Here is a 23,490-nt window from a genome sequence, read left to right as displayed (position 1 = left end):
ATGAAGCGAGAGGGTGGAGAAATAAAAGAGTGAAAGAGAGAAAGAAAGGGAGGTAGGGAGGGGAGAGAAGAATGAGGGGGGAGTGGGAACTTTGGGAAATGAGGCGGGGCCACACGCAGGGTCCCTGGCACCAGAGCTCCAGGAGGCCTTGTCGTAGTTTTGGTGAACGCCCGCCCTGTGGATGCCTGGCATTGCAGAATTTCGGAGCCCCTCGGTTTCTTCTGTGTGTGTGAAAGAAAGCCTCTGTCTGAACGCAGGCAATCGACTTTATTTTTTTTTTTGACTGGCAGCTCCACAGCCCACAACTTAATGAGCATCGCCCTCAGAGCTGCACGTAATCTGGGAAAGTATATTTTAGGCCCTTTCCGGTGATTTCATCCGTTTTAGAAGCAGAGTGACACCTTCATATCGTCTTTACACATGTTTCAGTCTAATCAAATAAGGAGAAGATGAAGATTGATCACTTTATAAACCTGTTTCAGGTCAGCTTTGAGCTTTTCAGAGCAGGGCTGTTGGTGTTTTTTGGTTTGACCACAGATAGGATTTACAGATCTGTCCAAAGGAGGCATCTGGCGCGAGGCTTTTTGCATGATGCTGTTTTGGTGGTGCATGTGCGGTGCATGCACACCTGTGCAGCCCCAGCCTGCTGGCGTCATGGCGACTCAAACACTCCAGCGCTCGTTGGCCTCATTGTCTGTGAACCCGTTCACCTAAATCAGGGAAGACTGCTACTTGTTTGGTGTAAACATGGCCAGTGTTGCCTTTTTTTTTTGTTCCAGCTTTGAAGTTTAGCCTTCAAAGATTTGGAGTGCTGGACTTGGGTTACTTTAGCTAAGACATCAAAAGGGGCCTTGGGTGTTTCAGTAAGGACACTTCTGTGCTTGGTGGCCTAGGAGTGAATTGCTTTGAAGGGTGATTCAGGTACTCCAGGTGATGTTCATTTTATTGTAGAAAATCTATATGCTCTTAAGGTCTAAAGTCTATACATAAAAAAATATTTTTTGTTTTCTCCATCCCTCCATCACAGTTCTCTGTCCACAGTTGTTATGTGTAAGGAAACCACGCAGGACACTGCGGTAACTGTACACAATTTTATTGCAAACAGTCTGGTAACTTGGTACAATGAGATATTGTTATATTACAAAAATATTGTAGCGACACGGATATGTACAGTAAAGAGATGTTTCTGCCTTTCTGTGACCTGCACTGTATCACCCCCAGCCTTGGGTTCGGTTAAAAACACGAGATACATGAACACCTTTGGATATTCTGCCCGAAGATAATTACACTTGTACAAAAGTCAGGTTGACTCAAACACCATTTGTTTCCCGGTCACACTTTATTTGAACTGTGCACCATAAAGCCTACGTAACACTCCCAAAAGGAAGACATAACACCTGTCATAACCGTCTGGTTATGGCTGCTGGTATTACCGGTCTTATGACAGTGTAATTTAGGCTTTATAGCATACAGTTGAAGTTGGTTACCCCCTTTTCACCATAAGAAGAACTTAAACTATATAAAACATGCTGGACTTGTATACTGGTGCTAGTGCCCTTTGTACCATTGGGCGACTTATTTGAGAGTCTGTGGAGCTCATTTACCATGATATATTTTCGTTCAGTATCCCATGAACTGTCCTGAAAATCAGAGCCCATAGATTAGAGGACCCCCCCCCAGCCCGTTAGACCCCCCCCCCGAGTCGTGGCACTACAGCAGTCTGCTAGCGGCAGGGAAATTCACCAACTAACTGTGCCTCGTTTTGACATCTGATCTCCATCTTGACTGCCTCACCTCTGGTGTCCGTTAAGTTGGCCGATGTAGCGCCGATCTGCGTAGCGCTGACGGGTTGGCAGCTGTCACGCATGTTGGGGGCGCTAGTGGTTAGCTGTGCACTGTGCTCCCTGGGACTGTTCTTCCTGTGGTCTCGTATGGGGCTGAGGCATCAAAGAGCACCATGCCGGCGAAGCTGAAGCAGCAGACGTGCCTGTACACAGTTTAAGCTGACGCATCGTCTCCTAGTGTTGCTTATATTAGTGACCTGTCGTATTTCAAATGCTTTAACTCTTTAACAGGTGCTGGTAAAATTAAAAATCTGAATACAATCCTGCAGGTCCCTGAGAATTCTCAATGAAACACTCTGCTGGCTGAAAATGTACACTTGTGTTCTGGATAGTAGTGAAAATGTTGAAACGTGAAATGAAATTTCTTTAGTAATCTTCAGGTAATTTTACTGGTGTCTGAAGCAGCTGGGCAGAATGGATCATGTGTGAAATGCTGGAATCTGAAGGGGGGTTTAGGGGTTCCTAGGGGAACCTGAGGAACCCCTGTAGTTTTCATTCCAGCCACTATTGTGATCTCTGAAGTATCACAAGCTATTCATTATTCTTAATGAATACTTTAAAAAAAATAATTTGACCCAGGTCAGTTGGCCACTTCACGTTCAGTCAGTTTGCCACTGTAGTCTTTTCTATTGCGTTCATTTTTTAAATTTTGATTTCTCTGAATGGGTATTTTTCTGCCTCTCACACTCTTGGACGCATTTCCCTGCTGATAGATTATAAACTGTTATACCACTGGAAGTAGCTGCACTCTCCTGTATCATTTTGTATCATTTGTGATTATTTGTCGTGCGTGCCAGGAGTATGAAACGTTGGGTAGGCAGCCCAAGCTGCCTAACGCGTGCCGTGCGCTGTGATGTTTTTGGACATTTTCAGACCGTACATTCCCCAATTTTCCCCCCTCACCTTTTCAAGTGTTTCTGATCACAGAGAGCATTAGGCACAGAGCGTTAAACTCGAAGAGCTTTACACACACAGTGCGTCACACACTCGGTGTGTTGCGCGCGCTGCGTAGGTTTTCCCCAGCTCTCTCTAGCGGTGTGAAAGGAGTCTCTTTCGCAGGGGACTGAAGTGTCCCCTGCATGAGTTTTCTCTCTGGTGTCCTTGGTGCTGTGAGCACTAGAGGGATGCTATTGCCCTGCAGATTTGAAAGCGCAGTAATCCTCTCTTTTTTTGCTGGCTTTTGTTGAAGTGAAATGAAGCACCTCATTAGGACCACGATCAGGTGCTTTTGTTCACCTCATTGGTAGTCAGCCGTTGTTCCCGCCTCGCTTGCCAGAATCCAATGGAGAAGACAAGCAAAATACACAATGTCCCTCTGTGGCGATGGTGTTCACATCCTTCAGGGTTGGGCGGGGCGGATCCAAGGAGACCTCTCTTTTAAAGACATTGCATAGCCCCTCCCTCCTGGGAATCCTCATCTTAGAGCAACACGCTGGGAATCCACCAGGGAGGACTTCTAAAGGCCCGGAACGCCGGGATCAATCCCAAACGTCTCCCAGCAAAGCGACCGCCTTTGCACTTTACACCAGGAAATCAGCTGGGTATTTATCAATGCTGCCCAAAATCAACATGCATGCACATACATGCATGCACGCACATACACACGCATATACACATGCGCACACACTTACATACACACATGCACAGGCACGCACACACACACATACATACACACACACACACACGCGCACACGCACACGCACACACGCACACGCACACACACACACACACACACTGGAGCAGAACAGAGCTCACGTGGATGAATGGAATTTTGTCTCTGTTGGAATCAGACAGTGAAAGCGGGTGAACGTCACTGTGCAGGTGGTGCTGTGTGTGTGTTTGCATGTCCTTGTCCTTGGGGGTCAGTGGAAGGTGTTGGAGTTGGGCCGGATCATCATGATGACTTTCTTCAGGGAGTAGGCCCCGCCCCTGAACTCCGCCCAGTACACCCCATCCTGGTAACGGCTGCGGTAGTGCCCCCCGCGGTACCACACCCCGTTCAGGTTGGAGTGGGCGCAGGAGTTGTACCACCAGCCTCCCTTCTGGTAGTGAGCGCAGTTACCTGGGGGCACAGGTGTGGGCGGAGTCAGAGTGACATCACCAGGGGCACACACACATTTTTCAGAATCATAATAATAATAATATTAATAATATTAATCAGTAATAATAAAAATCATCATCATTGAAATAATAATACATGTCATTTTTCTAATGTTTCAAGTACTGTATAAATCTCAAATCACAGCATGAATGCAACAGAAAAAATATAATAAGACCAGGTAATATCCACAAATAATTATGTGCACATCTGCATTGCACCGCCTGGTGGTGCCCACACATTACTTCACCGTATTTATCCCTTAGGAGGAGTATCTACTTTCTGTTTAAAGTCTATTTTCAGTCCATGATGTTTGACCTGAGTTTGACCTGTGATTTTCTTTTTTATTCACCCTTGGGTTGAGAAGATGAGTGAAAGCTTCCTTCTGGAGAGTTTGTGTAGTTCTCATACACGCACTCTGAGGAAAGGCTCCGTCAGTCCAGCACTAAGGAACACTAATTAGATGGCGGGAATAGCCTGTGTTCTTGGTAGACTGGAGCCGTTGGTTTGATAAGTAGCGGGTTTCAGAAGGCGAGGTCACACATGCCTGATACTCTACGTCCAACCAGAGATAATCCCTGGGCTGCTATTTTTCTCTTTTTCTTTTCCTCTTTTGTCAGAGAACAATCTGAGACACCCTGTAATATTTGCTTGTTTTTTTTTTTCCCCTCTGCAGTCCTGGATTGTTTTCGACGCTGGGCTCGCGTGGATTTGTCTCCACGCTGCCGTTTTGGGCTCGGGGGTGGCGGGGAAAGCCAGTCAGCCGTATAAAATGCGCTGTTTCTCTCTTTCTGTTCCCTGCCAATCGTGATTTCCTTAGTCACACAGTTCCTGCCAGAGCCTTGAGATCATTTATTTTGTTTGCTGTGATCTGCAACGCAAGCTGTGCTAGTTTATTCCAAGATTTTAAAGATGTTCAAGATTAAATGAAAGAAAATCTCTGATATGAAAGATGAAGCATTACCATATGTTGAATTCAAATTTGAAACTAAATGAAGTAAATGGAAAAAAAGTGTGTGCTAAATCAAGTGCATTCATGTCGACAGGGCACACAAGGGGCATTGACACACTGTCATGTAATATTGTCAGTTAAATGTTAAATCAATTCTGATAGAGTAAATATTACTCTGGCAGAGTACATGTGATCCCTCTGAGACTCATATTACATTAGATTACAGTGATTTAGTAGACACTCTTATCCAGAGCAGCCTACAGGAGCGGAGAATAGCAGTTAGTCTCAGAAATACAAGTGTGATTTCACCAAGAAATTACAGAAGTGTAATGTTAGCCAAACAAACCAACAGTTGGTAACAACAAAAATGGTAACAATAACAAAAACTAAACACCACTAGATCATCTTTACACAGCTATACCTGTGAAATTATCCCAAAAGAAAGAAAGAAAGGAAGGATTGCTTCAGGGGAGCTTCTGTGCAGTTTGAAGAGGTCAATCGGCAGGGTTTTGCTGTCCTAACTATAGTCATGACTTATAAACTCTTAAGAGATTAAGTGACACTTTTTTTACTGCGTACCTACATCATCTAAATGCGTGTTTTCTTTATTGTGTTTTGGCATCACACATTTACTGCTCAAAACGCTTCCCCCTGAAGTGCGAATTGAGATGGGGCCCAGGACTGGCCGTGAGGCACGTGCAGTGTGTTCTGAGTGTGTTCTGCTTGGTACACTTCAGGCTTTTTGTGAATGTGCATCACATGGGTTTTCCTCAGCTGTGCTTTGACCAGGTCCCGTCAAACAGTTTAAAAAAAAATGATTCTACATATAATTTATATTTTTAATATATTTAAATATACTTTTATAATATATTTTTTTACAAATTTAGATATGTTTCAGATGAGCTGTTGAGCATTTTGCTTTCACACGTACTGCATGTCTGTTGTATAGTCTGGCGTGTCTCTAGCCCACTCCACTGACACAGAAAAGTGGCCTCGTTCATGGTGAACCACAGTGTTGAAATGAGTGAATATAAAGATTCTAGCCCGGGTTGATGTGGGCCTGGCCTGTGCCTGGCTTTGGACTGGCGTGGGATTGGCGTGGGGTTTACCTGTGTACATGTCGTGGTCCCGGTCCAGTGTGGTGAACTGCTTGCCGTTGTGCCAGGTGAGAGAGTCACCAGCATTGCCATGGTAACGGCCCACTCGAAGCTTGTAAAACTCGGCCTCTGACTCCAGCCGGAAGCTGGCGTACTCGGCAAACACCTTGCGCCCCGACCAATCTTCCATCGTCACCAGCAACTTGTACGTCCCCTGATTGGTCAGCCAGTACAAGTTCTCCAGCCCAAGCCAGTACTCACCATCGATGTTCCCAAACCCTTGCTGTATGAACGATAGAGAGAGAGAGAGAGAGAGAGAGGGACAGAGTCAGAGAGAGAGATGGGGAGAGAGGACAGCGTACTTTAGTTATGTATATGTTATGTATATCTTGTTTTCTGTAGTTTTTTTTTACTTTTCTTACAATACTATGCGAGGGCATGACAAAAAAGCCCCTTGAAATTCAATTGAATTTGAAAGAGAGAGAGAGAGAGAGAGAGAATGGAGCTGAGCTTTGCTGAACCTTGCTCCCCAAATCCAAGTACCTGCCCCTCCCCCCCCCCCAACCACCACCACGCAATCTCCCCATGGTTGCCAGGACAATTTCGTTTTTTCCCTCGTTATTCAAACTGCTGATGATTCAGAAATCTCCAGCAAATCCTACTAAATCCCCTTGTTGGCTTGTGGCCTCCCTTGTCCTGGCAACCAGGGATCGGGTGGTTTAGGGGGGGTGGGGGTGTCCTGTCTGGCTGTCTGTGTTTACTTGGAGGTGGGGATAGTATGGGTGGAGGGTGGCAGTGGCTGGAAAGCAGCAGCGGGGGGGGGGGGGGGGGTTGAATTCCATCTTCTGTGTTGTAGGTTTATGTAATGACTTCTACAGTATTATGGGCCCTGACCCTGATGGCTTGGTATTGTTTCAGCATTTTGGCTAACCTTCATTTATGTACTTTCACAAGTCACTCTGGACAAGAGCATCAGCCAAATGACTAAATGTAAACTTGAGGATTTACTTGCCAGTCATGTCCCGGGATACGTCATTCTCAGGGGATCAAGAGCTGCAATGTGGTAATTTTAAATAAAAAAAGATTATCTCCACAGTCTGTGTTGCCATGGTGGGGGAAAAATCCTCTTTTTATGTGGGATATTCAAGACAGTCTCGAGAATTAATCGAAGCATTTTGGCCTTTAGAAGCATGCTGACAGACTGGAAATGTAATTTGCATCTTAATTCATATCTTAATACAATAGAACATGTACATCTAAAGCAAACGTCCATCTGCATCAATGGAAAATGTGCATTCAGAAGCTGCAGGTTTTTCGGAAGTGGTCAGAAAGTAAGTGAAGTAACAGCAGTCTTGATGAGTTCTCCAATGCGTCTTCAGTCTCGGTCATTAAGAGGCAGGGGGAGTTTTTGACGGATTGCCTGGGGGAATCTGGATCGGCAATGTACCGTATCGGGGGAGAGGGCGGAGAGGTGGGGGGGGGGGAGAGAGATTTCCTCATCTTTGTGTGAACTTTGTTGCCTTTTCCCCTTGTTTCGTATGTACTGAGCCTCACTCGCAGATTCACATGCACAGAGAGATGGCAACACCTTAAAAAAATGAAACCTCCCACATAAATGTATTAAATAAATACATTATATAAATATTTTTTTTTATTATTTTTACAAATACAGTGCAGCTCCCTCAGCTTCAGCTGTGGCTTGTTATTTAACGGTTAATGAAAGATATACCGTGCGTTCGCAGGATGTGAAAGAAAGGAAAGAATGCGGAGAAATAATTGCAGGATGCATTTGAGATGGGTCCCTCCTTTCCTCCCTCCCTCCCTCCCTCTTTTCTTCCCTCTCTCCGTGTCTCACGCTAGCACACACGTGGTCAGAATCCCGCAGAAGGCCTCTAGTTCTACCCCCCCCCCTCCTCCCCCCATGTGTTTTTGGGTGCGCTCTGAGAGAGATGTTCTGGGCCCAACCGTGCGAGTGCTCCCTCTCTCCCTCTCTCCCTCTCTCCTGCTCTTGCGCTCTTGCGCGGTACATTAGCGCTGAATCCTCATCAAGCAAAATGATCTGCCTCGCTGACAACGAGCCCTGGGCTTATTCGACCGGCTCTGTCCTCAAAGACCCCCTCACGGCGGACGATGTGTGTTTTATTGCGGCCCTCACGTTTTTTGGGGGCAAACTTTTATTTTTACAGTGTGTGTTATCGACTGTCCCCATGTGAAGAAAGCTTTGGCAAACCCGGAGAGTTTTTCAGAAAGAAAATAAATCACCCTTGTTCTTTGGAGGAGTACACAGCTTAAATAAGGACATGTACTGGAAGGATTAGGGATTGGAAAGGCTTCTGTCATGGCCTGTCCCCTGTCAAATCGCGTGGGGGCCTGTGCAGCCAAACACGATTTAGAAAGGTCCCATCATGTAATGCCTTGCTCTGGTGTAAACCCTTGGCATTCATGTTCTGTTTAGCATTATCCAATATTTTTCAGCATTTTTTTCTTTGTGTGTAGTTTCTTTTTTTGGAATTTATCCAGCTGTGTGTGTCATCCGGACAGATAAAAATATACAGTTCAGTCCTGAATGAGAGAACCCAGGAATCCAGTTTGCCCAGAAGCCAGAGTAGGCAGAACAAGGCCAGGAACTTGTGTCATAACAGCCCTTATGACATCATAATCACCCTACGAATTCTCAGTGGCTAGAAAAAGACCATGGACCACCATAATAACAGCTTTTATGACATCAAATTCAATCTGCACTACTTCTCTTGTTGGAACAAATCCAGGGACTACCATTGTAAGAGCCCTTATGACAATGTTATCAACTTGTGTCACATCCACTGTCATAGCATCGTTTTTGACTTCATAATCCATTCCACACAAAATCCCACACCCTAAAAACAACAGAGCTGATCCATTGGCTCATGGAGTTAACTGTGATTTACACCAGCTGGCCCTGTTCTTCCTTCTGAGCCTCTGATTAGATGCATTCATGGCTGAGTCAAGCATGGAGATAGACGCCTTTTCAGAGACGCCAGACAGAGATCTGTTACTTACCTCAGAGGAGAACCTGACAAAAGGTTGGCAAAGGACTTCAGTTCTTCTCTCTTATAACAAACGATGCTTGTGCTTAAGGTTGTTCAATAAAATGGAATAAATCTAGGTACTTGATGTACAGAATGGTGTTCTACTTCCCTTTTGTGGTGTGTGTTTGCAAAGGTCATGGGACCCATAAAAAAATAAATGTAGATTTGTTCGTTCCGGTTCTTTGTTTTTAAATGGATGAGTTCCGAACGCACTGCACCCTGCTTGGAGGTGGATAGTGAGCGGGGACTATTGAGAGGGGGCGGGGGCCGCTTTACCTTATACGTCTCCCAGTTGCGGAAGAAGTTGACGGAGCCGTCCTGCCTCCTCTGGATGACGGTCCAGCCGCCGGGGTCGTGGCGCTGGTCGCACCACACCTGCATGAGCCGGTTGGTGTTCTCCGGCTTCACCAGGTACATCCCGCTGTTACCGTGGCCCTCCTCCAGCGCCTCCAGGCAGTCCTTAAAGGGGCCTGCGGGCGTGGGCCAGACAGCCGGGGAACAAGAACGCGTGAGCGAGGGCAATGGAGGAGGGAGAGGAGCGACTGAGCAAGAGAATGGCTGAAAAAGGGAGCGATGGAGGTTAAAGGAAAGAGTTAGGAAGGGAATGTGTCCCCAACGCCACACATTCACACTGCTCTCCCAACATGTGTCTCTTTACCTCTCTCTCTCTTACTCTCCTTCTCCCTCGCTTTCGCAAATTCAAATTCTCTCTTCTCTTTACCTCTCTCTACCCCCCTTCTCTCTCTCTCTTCCTCTCTCTTAGTTATGTCAGGAATAGCAGAGTACCAGGCTGGAGATAGGTGGGGGGGGGGGGTACACCGAGCTGTAGAAGCTCTCAGTTTCCGCCCGATGGCGGCGTCCTTGTTGACTTTGGCCGGTGCTCTGGAACGTGGGTGGAAACTGCTGCCGGGCGCCGAGAGGCCAAGAACAACAGCGGCACACGGGCTGAGGGCCGGTCCCCGGGGCCGAATAGCACGACGGTAGCGCGCAGATTAACCGGCCCACCGGCACGGCCGCCCGGGGGGAGCCGCGGAGGGCCGCCGGATTCCGGCTCTGCTCATGTCATTACTCAAGAAAAAATACGGCGCACTTCTCCATGTTTCCCGGTCTCCGTTTGTGGAGGCTCCAGGGGAAAGATTGTGATGTGCATGTGAAGGGATCCTTGGGTTTTGGTATCCTGGGGGTGGGAGGGAGGTGCAGGGGGGGATGGGGGCATGACAGTCCTGCTGGAACTGGAGTAAAGCTACTGTGGAATAATATTTGTGGTAGACCTACGTTGAATGGAAATTATAATGGCCAATAGTCATCGGATTTTCCTGCATAATAACCACACAGTAGTGGAATGCCTTGGTGGCCATAAGATGATGGTGAAGATGGCGATGTAGATGGCAGTTGTAATGCTGCCCACATGCTGATTGTGACCTGTCTATCTATGTAGGTGACTAACGATGGCTTCACGGGCTGTGAACACACTTTAATATCAATGTCAGTATTGGTCTGGAAGTTTGGTTGCGTATACATGTTTTCAATGACAGGCAAGGGAGCAATGACTAACTCTACCCAGTACATCTAAGACATTTACAACCCTATGGCTGCTGTTTCTACCCTCTACCCCCAGGGGGCAGCGGCCGTAACCGGTCATAAGTAGTTCTGAAATGGCATTATGGGTATTGCCACTGCTGAAATATCACTGTCGTGTAACTCGCAGACCAGTCTTCTCATTCTCAGCCTGTCGGGAAGGTTTTCACAGCTCCAGGTGCTGGAATTCTCCACACCTGCAGGATCGGCACATTTTGTGGAATTTTCCGTCCAGCCCTTTCTCCCCCTCCCGCATGGTTTTCCGAAACACTCTCGCATTAGACGCCTTTCTTTACGCATCTCAATAAGCCTTTGTGTTCGACTTTGGCGTGCCTCGTCATGAAAACAGTGTGCGTGAGACCCAGCTGGAAGCACCTGAGCTTGGGGTTGTGGTCACGCCCCTGCCGACTCGGGCCAGCATCCCCACGGGGCCGGCGCGTGATTGGTCATACCGTCACTCAGGGAGACCATGACAGAGAAATGGAAAAGTGGAAGGGAAAGTAAGAAGAAGAGATGTACGATGCTTCAGAATCTGAGTTCATGGGCATCCAAAGGTGCTGACCTTGTCACTGGCTTTGCAGAGATGTGAATTCTGAAATTATGGGGAACCTGCCTCACTTGTCCTCCTGGTAGTGGCCAACTGAACACGCTCTGAGAACCCCCAAACTTTAGTCAGCATCTTACTCTTCCTCTTTTATTCTTTCGTTGTCCCTCTTTCCATCATCTGCAGTTAGCAGCTGCCCGACTGCAGAGATGGCTTACTCTAGATTGCATTTTTACATACAATCAATTGATGCACTTATGCAAGTCAGTGTCTTGCGTGCCTTGTTCCAAGGTTCCCTAACAGCCATGCTACACTGCGACCCTCTTCTTTCCTGTTTTCTTTCTGTCTCCCTTCCCTCCTTCCCCGGCCTGTATCACATGATGGAGATTAGTGTCAGTGGGCATCAGGGCCCAGCGCTGTAAGCTGGGCCAGTTCTGTAACTCACGGTGCTCTTTTAGTGGCCTTGTTTAAAAAAAAGGATAAAACAGCACGATGGGCAAATATGTAAGAAAGTGTGTGTGTGGGGGGGGGGGGGGGCGGTGGGCGGTGGAAAAAAACTCTGAAATGTTTCCTATGAAGGAATTTGCAGCGATCTTTGTGGTTGGGTTCATATGTAATGGATACCAGATCTCAGCTGTTAAAGAGGCTTTCCTGACATAAAGGCAAACCCCTACTAACACGGGAACCCACTGCTCTCCTCTCTCTCTGACAAGCCTTCGCCCCAGGGCTATTAAGCATTATTAATCTTTTGCTTTTAATCTTTGCTTAAGCAGTGGACTGTCCTCCCTTAAACTGCATAGTTTTTCCGATTTGAGAAATCCTCCTGGGACGCAGTGCAGTACAGCCTGGTCCTACAGGTTCGCAACATCCATGGAATCAACATGGAACCCGCCCCTTCCTCACCCAGTCGCTACACAGCTACTAGTCCAATACCTCTCGTCTCATCCAGAATGCTGATGCCAGCCTAGTTTTCAGCCTGCCTGAATTCACTGTATGCTGCATTGCTTCTGAGGATCCTTCACTGGCTTCCGGTGGCCTCCAGAATCACTCACACTGGCATGCCAAGCTCTGAATTTTACTGCCCCTTCTCATCTTTGGACAGTGATTACACCACTTGAACCAGAACTCTATGCTTAGCATCCTCTCACCTGCATTTCTCATTTTATCGAGTGCCTGGCAGCTACTTTAGGTAATAGAAACATTGAGGCATCGGTATAGTAGGCGGGGTTATTGGCTGCTGTTGCTACTTTCAAACAGGAGCCCAACCATCACTTCCTCTGAGGTCTCCCTATTTCTGTCTGGCTGCCTGTCGGACCCGAATGAACTCACTGTCTCTAGTCCTGTCTCATGCAGCAAGGGTGCCTTATGGGAGTTGGGATGAAAGTTTGTGCTAAGGACTGTCAACAAGCACTTGAGAGTAATCATTGGCTGTCTTGCATCCCCCCCTCCCAGCAGAAATGATTCATAGCAGTTTGTTTCCACAGCCACTCCGCTAGCCAGCATCAAGCATTAAAACTTTTGAACCCAAATTCGATGAAAGATATCTCGGCTTTTTACGGAATAATTCTGGAATAACATCAGACGTGTTTAAACAGGCTGTTCGATGAACTCATTTTTACTGGAATATCCTCCTGGAGATGGGAGGATTTATGAGCGCCGAGCCTCACTGTGTTAGCAGGATGGTCACGCACGCATCCCCGAGATGAGAGTGCAGGCCAGACTTCAATGTTTTCTATCTGAGACCCGACATATGATTTCAGTGGGTTGGCATGCCACATTTTTCATCTGAAGAAATATACAAATAATAGAATGGGGCCTCAAAAAAGTTATCAAACAAATTGTTCTGCTATATTGTGTTTCATTAAAATAAGGAAGGAAATAAGATTTTGCCCATTTCACAGAAACTGGAAAGTTTTGGAAATGTACAGAACTCCTTTCCAACCGAAGTGTAATTTGGACAAAACAGTCCTTTCAGATGTTGGGATTTTATGAAGCTTTGAACTGAAAGGCAACTACAGTTGGCAGTAAGCTCTCTGGAGACGAGAAAGAAAAGAAAATAAAGATAAGAATTAGAACTTCATAGAGGAAAACAAGATTGGACTGTCGCTGATTTGAAAAAGAACCCCAGAAAAAGAAGAGGGAAAGGTAAAGATTGCGGGAGAACAGCCTCAGACAGGAGGATACTCACCAGAGGGCTTGTCTGTGGTGGAGGGGCTGTGCGTGCCGCTGGGCATTGTGGGAAGCGGAGGCGGCGGCAGGGCCTTGTGGTTCTGGTCGCTCTGGATCTCGTTGGTGATCTGGTTGGTGAGGCGGGGGAGGGTGGGCGGCTGGTAGGGCCTGGCCGGGACGGGCGGGACCGGGACGGGCAGGACCGGGACGGGCAGGACTGGGACGGGCAGGGCCGGCTGGGGGACGGGCCGGGCGGGCCGGGCGGGCCGGACGGGCATCCTCAGGCAGTGCTCCTCCAGCTGGGCGATGACGGTGGTCTGGTTCCCCGCCAGCGCGGCCAGGTGCTGGTACTTGTGCTCCAGGTCCTTGTAGCGGTTGGTGAGCTGCAGCATCTCGGCGGTGTGGTTGAGGATGCGGCTCTCCAGCTGCGACAGCTCCAGCGCGTTGTCCCGCTTGCGGATGATCTCGTGCAGCAGCTGCATGTAGAGCTGCGTCACGCGCGAGTTCATGTTGCGGCTCTCCTTGCGCAGGAGCTTGACCTCGTTGACCACGCCCCCGTCCACCTCCACCAGCTGCTGGAGCGTCTCGATCTGCCGCTTCTGCTTCAGGAGCTCCCCGTTCAGAAGCTCCAGCTCCTGCTTGCTGACCCGGTTCTCCAGGATGGCGTCGGGCTCCTTGGAGTTGACGCATATGGCGCCCGTCACCTTCCTCTGCGGGACGATGAAGGTGTAGGAGCACTTCTCGGCCTGGGGTGGGTCAGCCGCCCGCCTCTCCCGCCCGCCGTACAGGAAGTCCCGTTCGGAGAACGTGTCCTCCTCGCTGTCCGTTGCCCTGGAGACCAACAGCGTCGCCCCAGAGACCAGGACCAGGAGGAGCAGAGCTGACATGGAGGTTGCCATGGCGATATGGGTGAGGGGGACTGGGTGGGCCTGTCTGTAGGGAGTGGCCCCGATGGGGTTGTGCTGTCTGTGAAGAGAGGGACAGGAAACTCTTCAGAATTCAAGACAGGGATGGTTTGCTATCAGGTTATCAGCAAATCCACAGACTTGACTGAGATAATCAGGGTTTTTATTGGTTTAGATTTACTTGTGCAGGCAGGTTCCTCATCACAGATCTTTCAGATCTTTCCACATGAATGCTTTCCCACAAAGCTGATCTCAGCACAGACTGCCATTCCTTAGCTCGCCTTGCAGTCGCTACTGGGGGTTTTCATTCACTAATTACTGAGCGGGGTGATGGAAAATCACATTCTCATGCCAAGTATAGATAAACTAAGCACCATTACACTGTCAAGCGTCTCAGCCTGAGAGAAACCTGTTTGGTTTCCTGATATCAAGCAGACCCTGGAGGGGAACACCACAACGCTGTCTTCAAATTCTTTCACCACACCTTGAGCCAAGTATTTTACCCAAAATCCTTCCAATCCATTCTTTCGCAAAATACTGCTAAGCTAATTCAGCTGACTCCGTGATAAGTTCTCAGTCAGGTCAACAGTGATTAGACACGCCTTGCTTGTTTTAGAATTCACACTTTTCTCCCATCTCATCCTCTTTTTGAATGAAAACATTCTCCTTTCATAATGAGATAAGCTGGCCAAAGGCCGAACCCAGCACTCAACGCCATCTACAGCTGAAAGGAGCCGGCATTAAGCTTCATAGGGCCTGAATGCGGTGCCTTTGTGTGCGTGCCCACATCCTGTTTTGGAAGTGCCATTTGTTATTCTGGCTCGTACTGAGCCGAGCTTAGCTCGTGGCGTAGGAAACAATGCAGTCAGCGTGAAATGCGGGGGGAGGGGGAGTGGGCAGCTCAGCCCAGAGAGGCTCGCAGGAGCAGGTCAATACAAGCGTAAGCATGCAAACCCAGTTAGAGGCGTGGTGACTCAGGTGAACGGACACATTCTGGTAAACTGAGGGAGGTGCTGTTTAACGTCGGAAGTGCAGGTAAACACAGGTAAATGCATTGGTCTCCAACCCTGGTCCTGGAGAGCTACAGGGTATGCTGGTTTTTGTTTTCACCTTAAAATCAGCAGCCAATTGAGACCCAAGACACCAGGTGAGTTGAGTTACCTGTGTTATCAACTGCTGCTCTAATTGGTTCCTGAAGTGCGGAGTCACTATGAAAACCAGCAGAGCCTGTAGCTCTCCAGGACCAGGGTTGAGACACGGCTGAGTAACAACCAAGTAGGCCAAGGTGAATGCAGGTCAATGTGTGTAGACACGGCTAGACACAGGTAAACACATGTAGACATGTAAACACAGATGAATGTGGGTTAATGTATGTTGACATAAGTGAATGCAATTGATTGTATGTAGAGGTAAACACAGGTACTGTAAGTGCAGGTGCATGCATATAGACAAGTAGAGACTAAGATACAAAAGGGCCAGGGCAGCTCTGCCAAGATAAACACTGGGCTCTGTTATCTGGGTAGTGGAGTCTAAATGAGAGTTCCATAAATTGGCATGGAGGCATGTTCATTTCTGCATCCACTCTGTAATGTCCTCCTGCGAGCATGCCACCAGAGCATTTAGACAAGTCGCCCAGTCAGTCACAGAAACGTAGACGGGCTCCGCCCCTAGATAGTTCATCAGGACTGGAAAGGTGGCCGGTCTCCCGTGGCAACGCGGGCGTGCAGAAGGCATGGATGCTGTTTGCGGGGACGTGTGATTTGGCTCTGTCCATCTGCGCTCCTCTCCCTGAACAGTCTTCTGACAGCCGAGCTGGTTGTCGGTTTGTCCGAGCCCCGTTCGGATCAGAACCGTGAATACTGAGTGACTCACGTGGCTTATGTTTTTACACACTATCTATTTGTGTAACTGGATTTTCGCTGTGGCATCTCAGCTTAAGAACTGTGCTGAGGGGTGCAGCGGCGACTCCCCTCCCAGCTTTGGGTTTGAACAGACCTGCAGACCCTGAGTCGCGAGCGCCATTCCCACATTGTGACTCCTTGCTTGTGTCTGGTGTTGGATTGTGGGGACAGAAGGGGAGAAAGAGGCTGTTTTAGCGAGAGTCAGTGTTCTCGTAGCAGACCAGGTAGGTGGTGTGGTTCTGTTTGGTAGGAATGTTGCTCCTGGGTAAAACTCCCACCCCCACCTCCCACACCCCCTGTAGCTCCTTAATTGAAAGCTGGTGTGGAGTCTATTTCAGAGAGCAGCCGTTCCCCCCCCCCCCCTTCCCCCACCAGTCTGTCCAATAACTGCTGTGTGGTATCTTGCATACTGCCTGACTGTCAGAGGGGGGTCTGACAGCTGCCAATCAAACTTATGACGGCCTTATATGGGGGCTGAAGACTCTTGACTGTGACAGAGATTTAATACACACCACACACACACACACTCACACACATACACATACATATACTGGGTCACACTAGGTTATGCTGCTGACAGATTCAATGACCAAACTGCAGATCCACTGTAAAGTTTTTTAATCTTTGGGTGGCATTTCTCAGAATTTTGCAGAGATGAGTGTGCACTTGCAGGGCTAAGCATGCACTCTCAGGGCTAAGTGTGCACTTTCAGAGCTAAGTATGCACTCTCAGGTCCTCCAGATCTCTCTCTATTCTGCGGGTAAAGAGCACAAGGCTTGGCTTGAGTCCGCCATCACAATGCGACACAAACTCTTTTACAAGGACGCATTATTCAGTCACATACTAAAAATTGATTTAATGAGGCTCACTGCCCTATTAAAATGGCATCTCATTTTCAAAAGGCCATCTAAAAAATGGGTTGTACTGCTGTTTATTGTGTGATATTTATATGGATAGATTTTTTGTTTTTTGATGACTGGGGAGGGGGTGTGGTTTCCATGCCCTCCCCCCACTCCCCTCACCACAGGGAATGGAATTGTGTAATCTGTACACTGAATGAATAGTGTCGGGGGGGGGGGGGGGGGGGGTTGTAGGGGAGAGGAAAGTCCGTGTAAAGCTCATGGAAAAGTGTTTTCATTCACTCTCATAATTGTGTCTTTCCCGAAAGGGTTGACTTTGCACGACTCTCTCTATGTGCAGCCAGTGGTTTGATTTTTGATGTGTAGCACTGTACAGGGGAGAATGACACAGGTGACCAGTGAAGGAACCTTCCTAAACCACGGCTGAATCTCAGAGCCACGGAAAGGTCTTTATTGAAGATTACAATAAGTTAAATAATTGAATCCAGTGTCGTGCTGGGCCAAGACAAAATCCTGCACCAACACCGGCCCTTTTCAGATAAGAGTGGACCCCCTGGTCTATGAAATAAGAATGTATGGTTAAAAATTAAACCCAGAAAACACATACTGTTCTGGGTCAGCTCTGACCCCTTGGCAGTGCATTCATAAAGCTGTAAGGATGTGCCTGATTAATGGGTCAGACTGGGTAAGACCCTATTCAGGGTAAATGAAAACGCTAATGATTGGCTAATAAGCCCTGCGTGACTGCCCTGTGAAAGAAAGGATCCCTTTGGAGGTTAAGGAGCGAGTCAACCCCTCCACTCTCTCTCTCAGGACCCTCTGCACTCTCCAGAGTAACAGCAACATCAGCCCCCCGAGTGTGTGTGTGTGTGGGTAAGAGGGACTCACATGTTGAGATATAACTGCCCACTACTACAACAGTCTGGCTTCCAGGCCAGTTAACACCACATCTACCCTCCCTCAAGCTCATCTCTCTCTCTCTCTCTCTCTCTCTCTCTCACTTTCTTGCTCTCTCTCCGTCTCTCTCTCTCTCACACACACTTTCTTGCTCTCTTTCATTCTCTCTCTCTCAGACACGTCAGGCTGCCATCTCTTCTTTCCCTGCCTTAGGGAGATAAATCATAGATTCCATGAGGAGGTGCCATGTGGCTATGACATCATAATGTGTGTGTGTGTCGGCTGCAGAGGGTGGAACAGCGTGTCTGGAGGGGGGAGGAAATTGCCGGGGATTGAATGTCGCAGTCGAGCGCCGCGATGACATATGCTTACAACAGCAAATACTAGCCTGGATTCCAACACTGGACTACTGAAGTTCCATAAAACCAATACTGTGCTGCATTAGACTGGATAGGTTAGGTTGTGCTGCGTTAGATTGTCTAGTTTAGGCTGTGCTGGGCTACACTGGGCTAGGTTAGACTGCTGGGAAACTCTGGGCTAGATTAGGCTGTCCTGGGATAGTTTTAGCTGCTGTATGACTGGTGTTTCTTCAGGGCAGTGGTCAGCTGTACTCTGTGATTGCATCTCACAGCGTTACAGGTTGGATCTGTGATGCTGTGCCCGACATGTTGTATTTTGTGGTAGACCAGTGACAGTAAAGCAAATCACCTGGGTTTGAGTCAGTCATTGCTTGCTAGTTTGCTACTGGCTGAAACCACAGCCATAGGCAGACACTGCTGCATCTTCAGACATTGACACAGACACAGCCGTAATCACAACGGGCACAACTGACAGAAAAATGCATTTATAGGCACAGCTATATACTCACTCAACCACAGTCACACACACAGGCATAGCCACAACTGCGGTCACTATTACTGACACCACCACAGATTCAGAAAGACACAGACCCAGACATTCAGCTGACGGACGCTCAGCCAATGAGAGCCACATCCTGTTATAGTTACAGACACAGGCCGTAATGCCACCAAGGAGCCATGTTTCTGCAGTTTGAAGTGAGAGTATACCAGCCTCTCTCTCTCTCTCTCTCTCTCGTAATGGTAAAGTAGAATGTGCTTCTGTTTCCAAGTTCCCTTTGATCATTAGACCTACGAGGAGGGACTTCTACATCATGCACTTGGGATTACGCTGAACAATGAATGGCATAGCTCTTCAGAAACCTCTGACCTGCTACTTGTAAAGCCATTAATAAATGCTGAAATTAGGATTGTTGTTGCCGTATTGTGATGTATTTTGCAGATGTATTACCCTGAATTATGAATTATGTTTGTCTGAGCTTGCACGTCCTCCTGATGCGGGCAAAAACTGAACCCTTGAGCAAGGTTATTTTGACATAGTCTCCGTTTACACAGCTGGATATACACTGAAGGAATATATTTAAACTGAACTGCTTTGGTATATATCCAACTGCACAAAAGGATACTAAGTAAAAAAAATAAGAAATCCAAAAAGCTGTGTGAGTTGCTCTGGATAAGAGCATCTGCTACATGCCTGTAGTTATATGTATAAGTAGACAATACATTTCTAATCTAGTCTGAGCAAATGAATTATGTCTAATCTGATGTCTAATCTAATCTGACGGTGCTCATATTGCTTACGTACCCCTGAATGCCCTCTTCCTGTTGGCGTGCGCGTGTTTATGTTCAGATCGCCCTGCTCGCTGCTCGTTTGTGTGGCCCGTCCCGTGTGCCCTGAGCTGGCGGGACGCTGAGAGAGGGCTGTCGCTTTCGCACCCCTCCGTTTTACAAGCACGCCTCCTGCCGTTGTTGGGGGTGGGGATGGGGGGGAGAGGGGGGGTGTTAAACTTTCTCTCCGCCGGCGGGCTGGCTTCGTCCGAGCCGTCAGACGCGCTCCGTTAGCCTCGCCGCTGCGCGCCTCGTTAAGCCCTGCCGCTCACAGAGCGCTCGCTCCGTCTCTGACGGGTCCGTCTGACGCCTCCCGGTCGCCGTGGAGCCGGAGCCGCCTCCCTCCCACCCTCCGCACCGCACCGCACTTCGCGAAGCCGTGGGCGGCCAAACCACATTTCCAAAAACATTTTACCGATCGTGATGGGCTTTTATGACCCAAGGTGAAATAATATGGAATATACGGCTCGGATTCTGTCTGCGTGTTCTTCACTTTAACTTTAACTTCTGAGTCTTCAGTGAAGTGTAAAAATGTTAAATGCGAATTAAAAGTCTTAGTCTGAGCGTTTCCTTTCAGATATAACCTGAACACTTAATTCAGGGTGAGCACTTAATTCAGGGTGACCTCAGTAAAGGGAAGGTTTTTTTAAATTAGACTTTTAATAGTGAGTCAGGGTAGAGTTCCAGTAAAGCAAGGTGGTGGAAATGCGTCCATCCTGTGGTGGTTTGTGTGCATCTCTGTCCGAGCGCTGGCTAATCCCACAGTACAGAGCCTTCCTGAGGGACCCTGCTAAAGACCCTGTACGTTCCCCGCGGGGGCTGTTCCACAAGGGGGGCATTCCCAAACACGGATAATTATGTGAGGTTACTGTAAATCTCCCCACACACCAGAGAGGCCCTTTCGCCGAGTTTTCTGTTTTTCTGGAAGAGGAGGTTCTTTATGGTTGCTTTTACATGCTGTCTCCTGGGTGGATTAGTCATGCTGCAGTTTGTACCATGATGTGCTCTGCCACATTACAGCAGCACTTTAGGGGGCCAGATTGTTTGAGTAACGGTGCACTTAATATCGGCTAAACATTTTCCTCGTAGTATTTACAAAACAAGTGTATGAAGAGGATCCATAGTACACAGTAAAGTCGACCCCTTATTTAAATAAGAATAGCTGATTTTATTGACACTGGTGGGGAGGAGGCTATGCTGCCACGGTGCAGATGCGTAGTCATGGATACAGTCTCAACTTTTGATGCACCTCAGTAGTGCGTTCTTTGTTCTTAACGAAGGGCCGAGGGGAAACTCTATCTAGGGCCGCATTTGACCCCTGGGGCCGCTACCTGTGAGACGCTTCAGCATGACACAGAGAGTTTACGGCCGTGTCTTGAGAGCCACGGGACTACCGCATGCTCCATTACGTTTAAAAACGTTAGCGTGCCGCGACACCCCGTCACAGTAAATGGTAAATGGACTGCATTTATATAGCGCCTTTATCTATATATTTATATATCCAAAGCGCTTTACAGTTGATGCCTCTCATTCACCCATTCACACACACACTCACACGCCAACGGCGAAAGGCTGCCACGCAGGGCGCCGGTCAACACCCTGTCACCGTAATGTTGCTCAGCAGTCCGCGCGCATTACCGCCTGTGCTTTAAAAAGTGGCGCGGCTCCGCGCTAACGGAGGCTAACGTCGCGCCCACACCTGTGCGTGCGATCAGAGCCGGCGCCTGCAGCCTGTCAGAGGAGCGCGCGCGGCTGACATCGCAGAGCCCGAGCGTGACTACAGCGGCCGCGCTGCGCGAACCGCCGTCCTACGGAGCAGCGGGGGCGGGGGGGGGGGTCTTACCGGACAGTGTTGTGTGCTCCCCCTCTTCGGCTCTCCGTCAAACCTCCGTTAAATCACTCGCCGGTCGGGCGGACCGAGCGCGACAAAACTCTCATTTTGGGAGTCGTTGATCCGCGGCGTTTCGGAGCGCGCTCTGTCTGTGCCTCTCTCTCTCTCTCGGGCTCTCTGTCCTGGCTGGCTGTCAGGAGAGGTCAGGTGTCAGGCTCTTCAGCGTCCCGTCGTCCTGGTCTCTCACACACACAGAAGCAGCAGCAGGATCCAAAACCACTCCCTCCAGCCTCGCAGTAGCCAGTGTCCTCAGAGGGCTTCAACCGCAGTTTTCCAAAAAAGCCACAGACCGAGAAAGTCCGGTGATGTAAAGTAAATAAATAAAGATAACGGTGATGATGCGAGCGGCGGCGCTGAGCGCGGGGCGGTTCGACAGATGAGCGCTTTCCCAGGAGTCACGCTGTGGCTCGTCTGTCCGTGCCTCTGCTGAGGAGTCTGGTCGCTCACTTGCCCTGCGGAGAGACCATCACTTCTGCCACACAGGTCCGGAGAGTCCGTGCTTTTCACCAAAGCCCCTCCCAGTTCTTTACTTTCCTCTCTCTCTCTCTCCCTCTCGTCTTTGTAATGTGGGGAAAAAAAGTTCCAGCGCACAGTTGTAGCTGGTTGTTTAGATCCCCTCCCCCGTCCCCTCCTCTTGGCACAAAGAGAAACACTAGCACGAGGTACACCCCCCCCTTCCTTCTCACCCTAACCCCCAACCCTGTCCCCTCCACTCCCTCTCTCTCTCTCCCTCTCCCTCTCTTTCTCTCTGCCTGTCTATCCCTCCCTCTCTCACTCTCCATCTGCCTATCTCTCTCATCTCTCAGTCTCTACCTCTACCTATCTCTCCCTCTCCTTCTCTCTCTATTTTTCTATCTCTGCCTGTCTCTCCCTCTCTTTCTCTCGCTATCTTTCTACCTCTGCCTATCTTTCCCTCTTCTTTCTCTTTATCGTTTTGTCTTATCTCTCTTCCCTCCTCTGTCTCTCTCACTTTCTCTTTCTCACCCTCTCCCTGCCCCTGTCTTTCTGCCCCTCTCACTCTTTCCATCTGTTGCTTTTGTGTCTCTCTCTTTCTCTCTCACCACCCTCTCTGTCTTCTTTTTAGTTTTTATCAAATCTTTCTGGGCACGACAAGCTTACGGTCACGTTGTCAAAACATGTACGCATCAGACAGACAGAGGGGATAATGACAGGGTAAGTGTGGCTGCAGGGATAATGCACGGGATCTCTCCGTTTCTCAGGGGATTGAGTGGGATTCACACAGTCTTTATTCGCCCGGCAGGCATAATCCAACGTTACTGAAGTCATTCTTAGGGCACAAACGGCAAAGACCAATCCACCCGTTTTTTCCCCCCTGTCTGACCTCTCTCTGTCTGCGCATGAAACTGAAAGGATTACGATTTGGAAAAGAAAAGACAACAAACCTCCATCCCACTTCTCCGGTTCCTTTCTGTTTCTCAGTTCAATTCACTGTGCTTTATTGACAGGAACTGCACATAGTATATGTTGCCAAAGCAAACAGGGAACTTACCAAAACAAGTAGCGTAACAGTACAAGTAATATACGAACGATAATTAATACAACTACAATCACAATGAAGGGTTCAAATAAAATAAAGGAAAATTGTGTTTTGACAGTGTAAACTACAAAAATGAATGAACGAGTTTTGTGACTGTCTTTAGTGTCACTCAATACCTCTCAGGATATGGCAGGCTGAAATGTATAGCTAATCTACCGAAAAGTGTTTTCTTTTTAGGGCCAGATAGGAGTTCAGTTTACTTCGTGTTTGGGTTTGAGTGTTCCAATAGTTTATGTCATTTTCTTTATGCTGTGCTATAATTAGGTTTACTTTAATTTCCTGTGTTTTTGTGGTGCTGTCCTGAGGCTGAATTGTTAGTAGATGATAGCGCCGTCAGCCTCAGTTGCAGTCAGTGCATTGAAGGAGTACACTTAAGGTCAGATGAACTGATAGTCTGAGCATGTCACAAAGTTTTTGTGTGCACAAACCACTGTCTTGACCGA

The 23,490-nt window shown here is 48.3% G+C and overlaps 2 protein-coding genes across 5 annotated transcripts in view; one reads left to right on the top strand and one right to left on the bottom strand.

Moving 5' to 3' along the window:
- Positions 1-23,490, top strand: part of LOC135239756 (ras-specific guanine nucleotide-releasing factor RalGPS1-like) — a 126,586-nt gene that overhangs the window by 44,304 nt on the left and 58,792 nt on the right. The window lies entirely within an intron of this gene.
- On the bottom strand, positions 1,078-22,062 carry LOC135239757 (angiopoietin-related protein 2-like). Its single transcript, XM_064308695.1, has 5 exons — positions 21,442-22,062; positions 13,370-14,316; positions 9,336-9,529; positions 6,004-6,274; positions 1,078-3,906 (listed from the first exon to the last, which is right to left on the bottom strand). The coding sequence occupies exons 2-5, from the start codon at positions 14,247-14,249 to the stop codon at positions 3,707-3,709; spliced, it is 1,545 nt and encodes a 514-aa protein (XP_064164765.1). The 5' UTR covers positions 14,250-14,316; positions 21,442-22,062; the 3' UTR covers positions 1,078-3,706.

Source organism: Anguilla rostrata, chromosome 14, assembly GCF_018555375.3.
Source record: "Anguilla rostrata isolate EN2019 chromosome 14, ASM1855537v3, whole genome shotgun sequence".
NCBI classification, from domain to species: Eukaryota; Metazoa; Chordata; class Actinopteri; order Anguilliformes; family Anguillidae; genus Anguilla; species Anguilla rostrata.
Note: the sequence above shows the minus strand (reverse complement) of the source record. Positions and strands in the feature narration are given on the sequence as shown.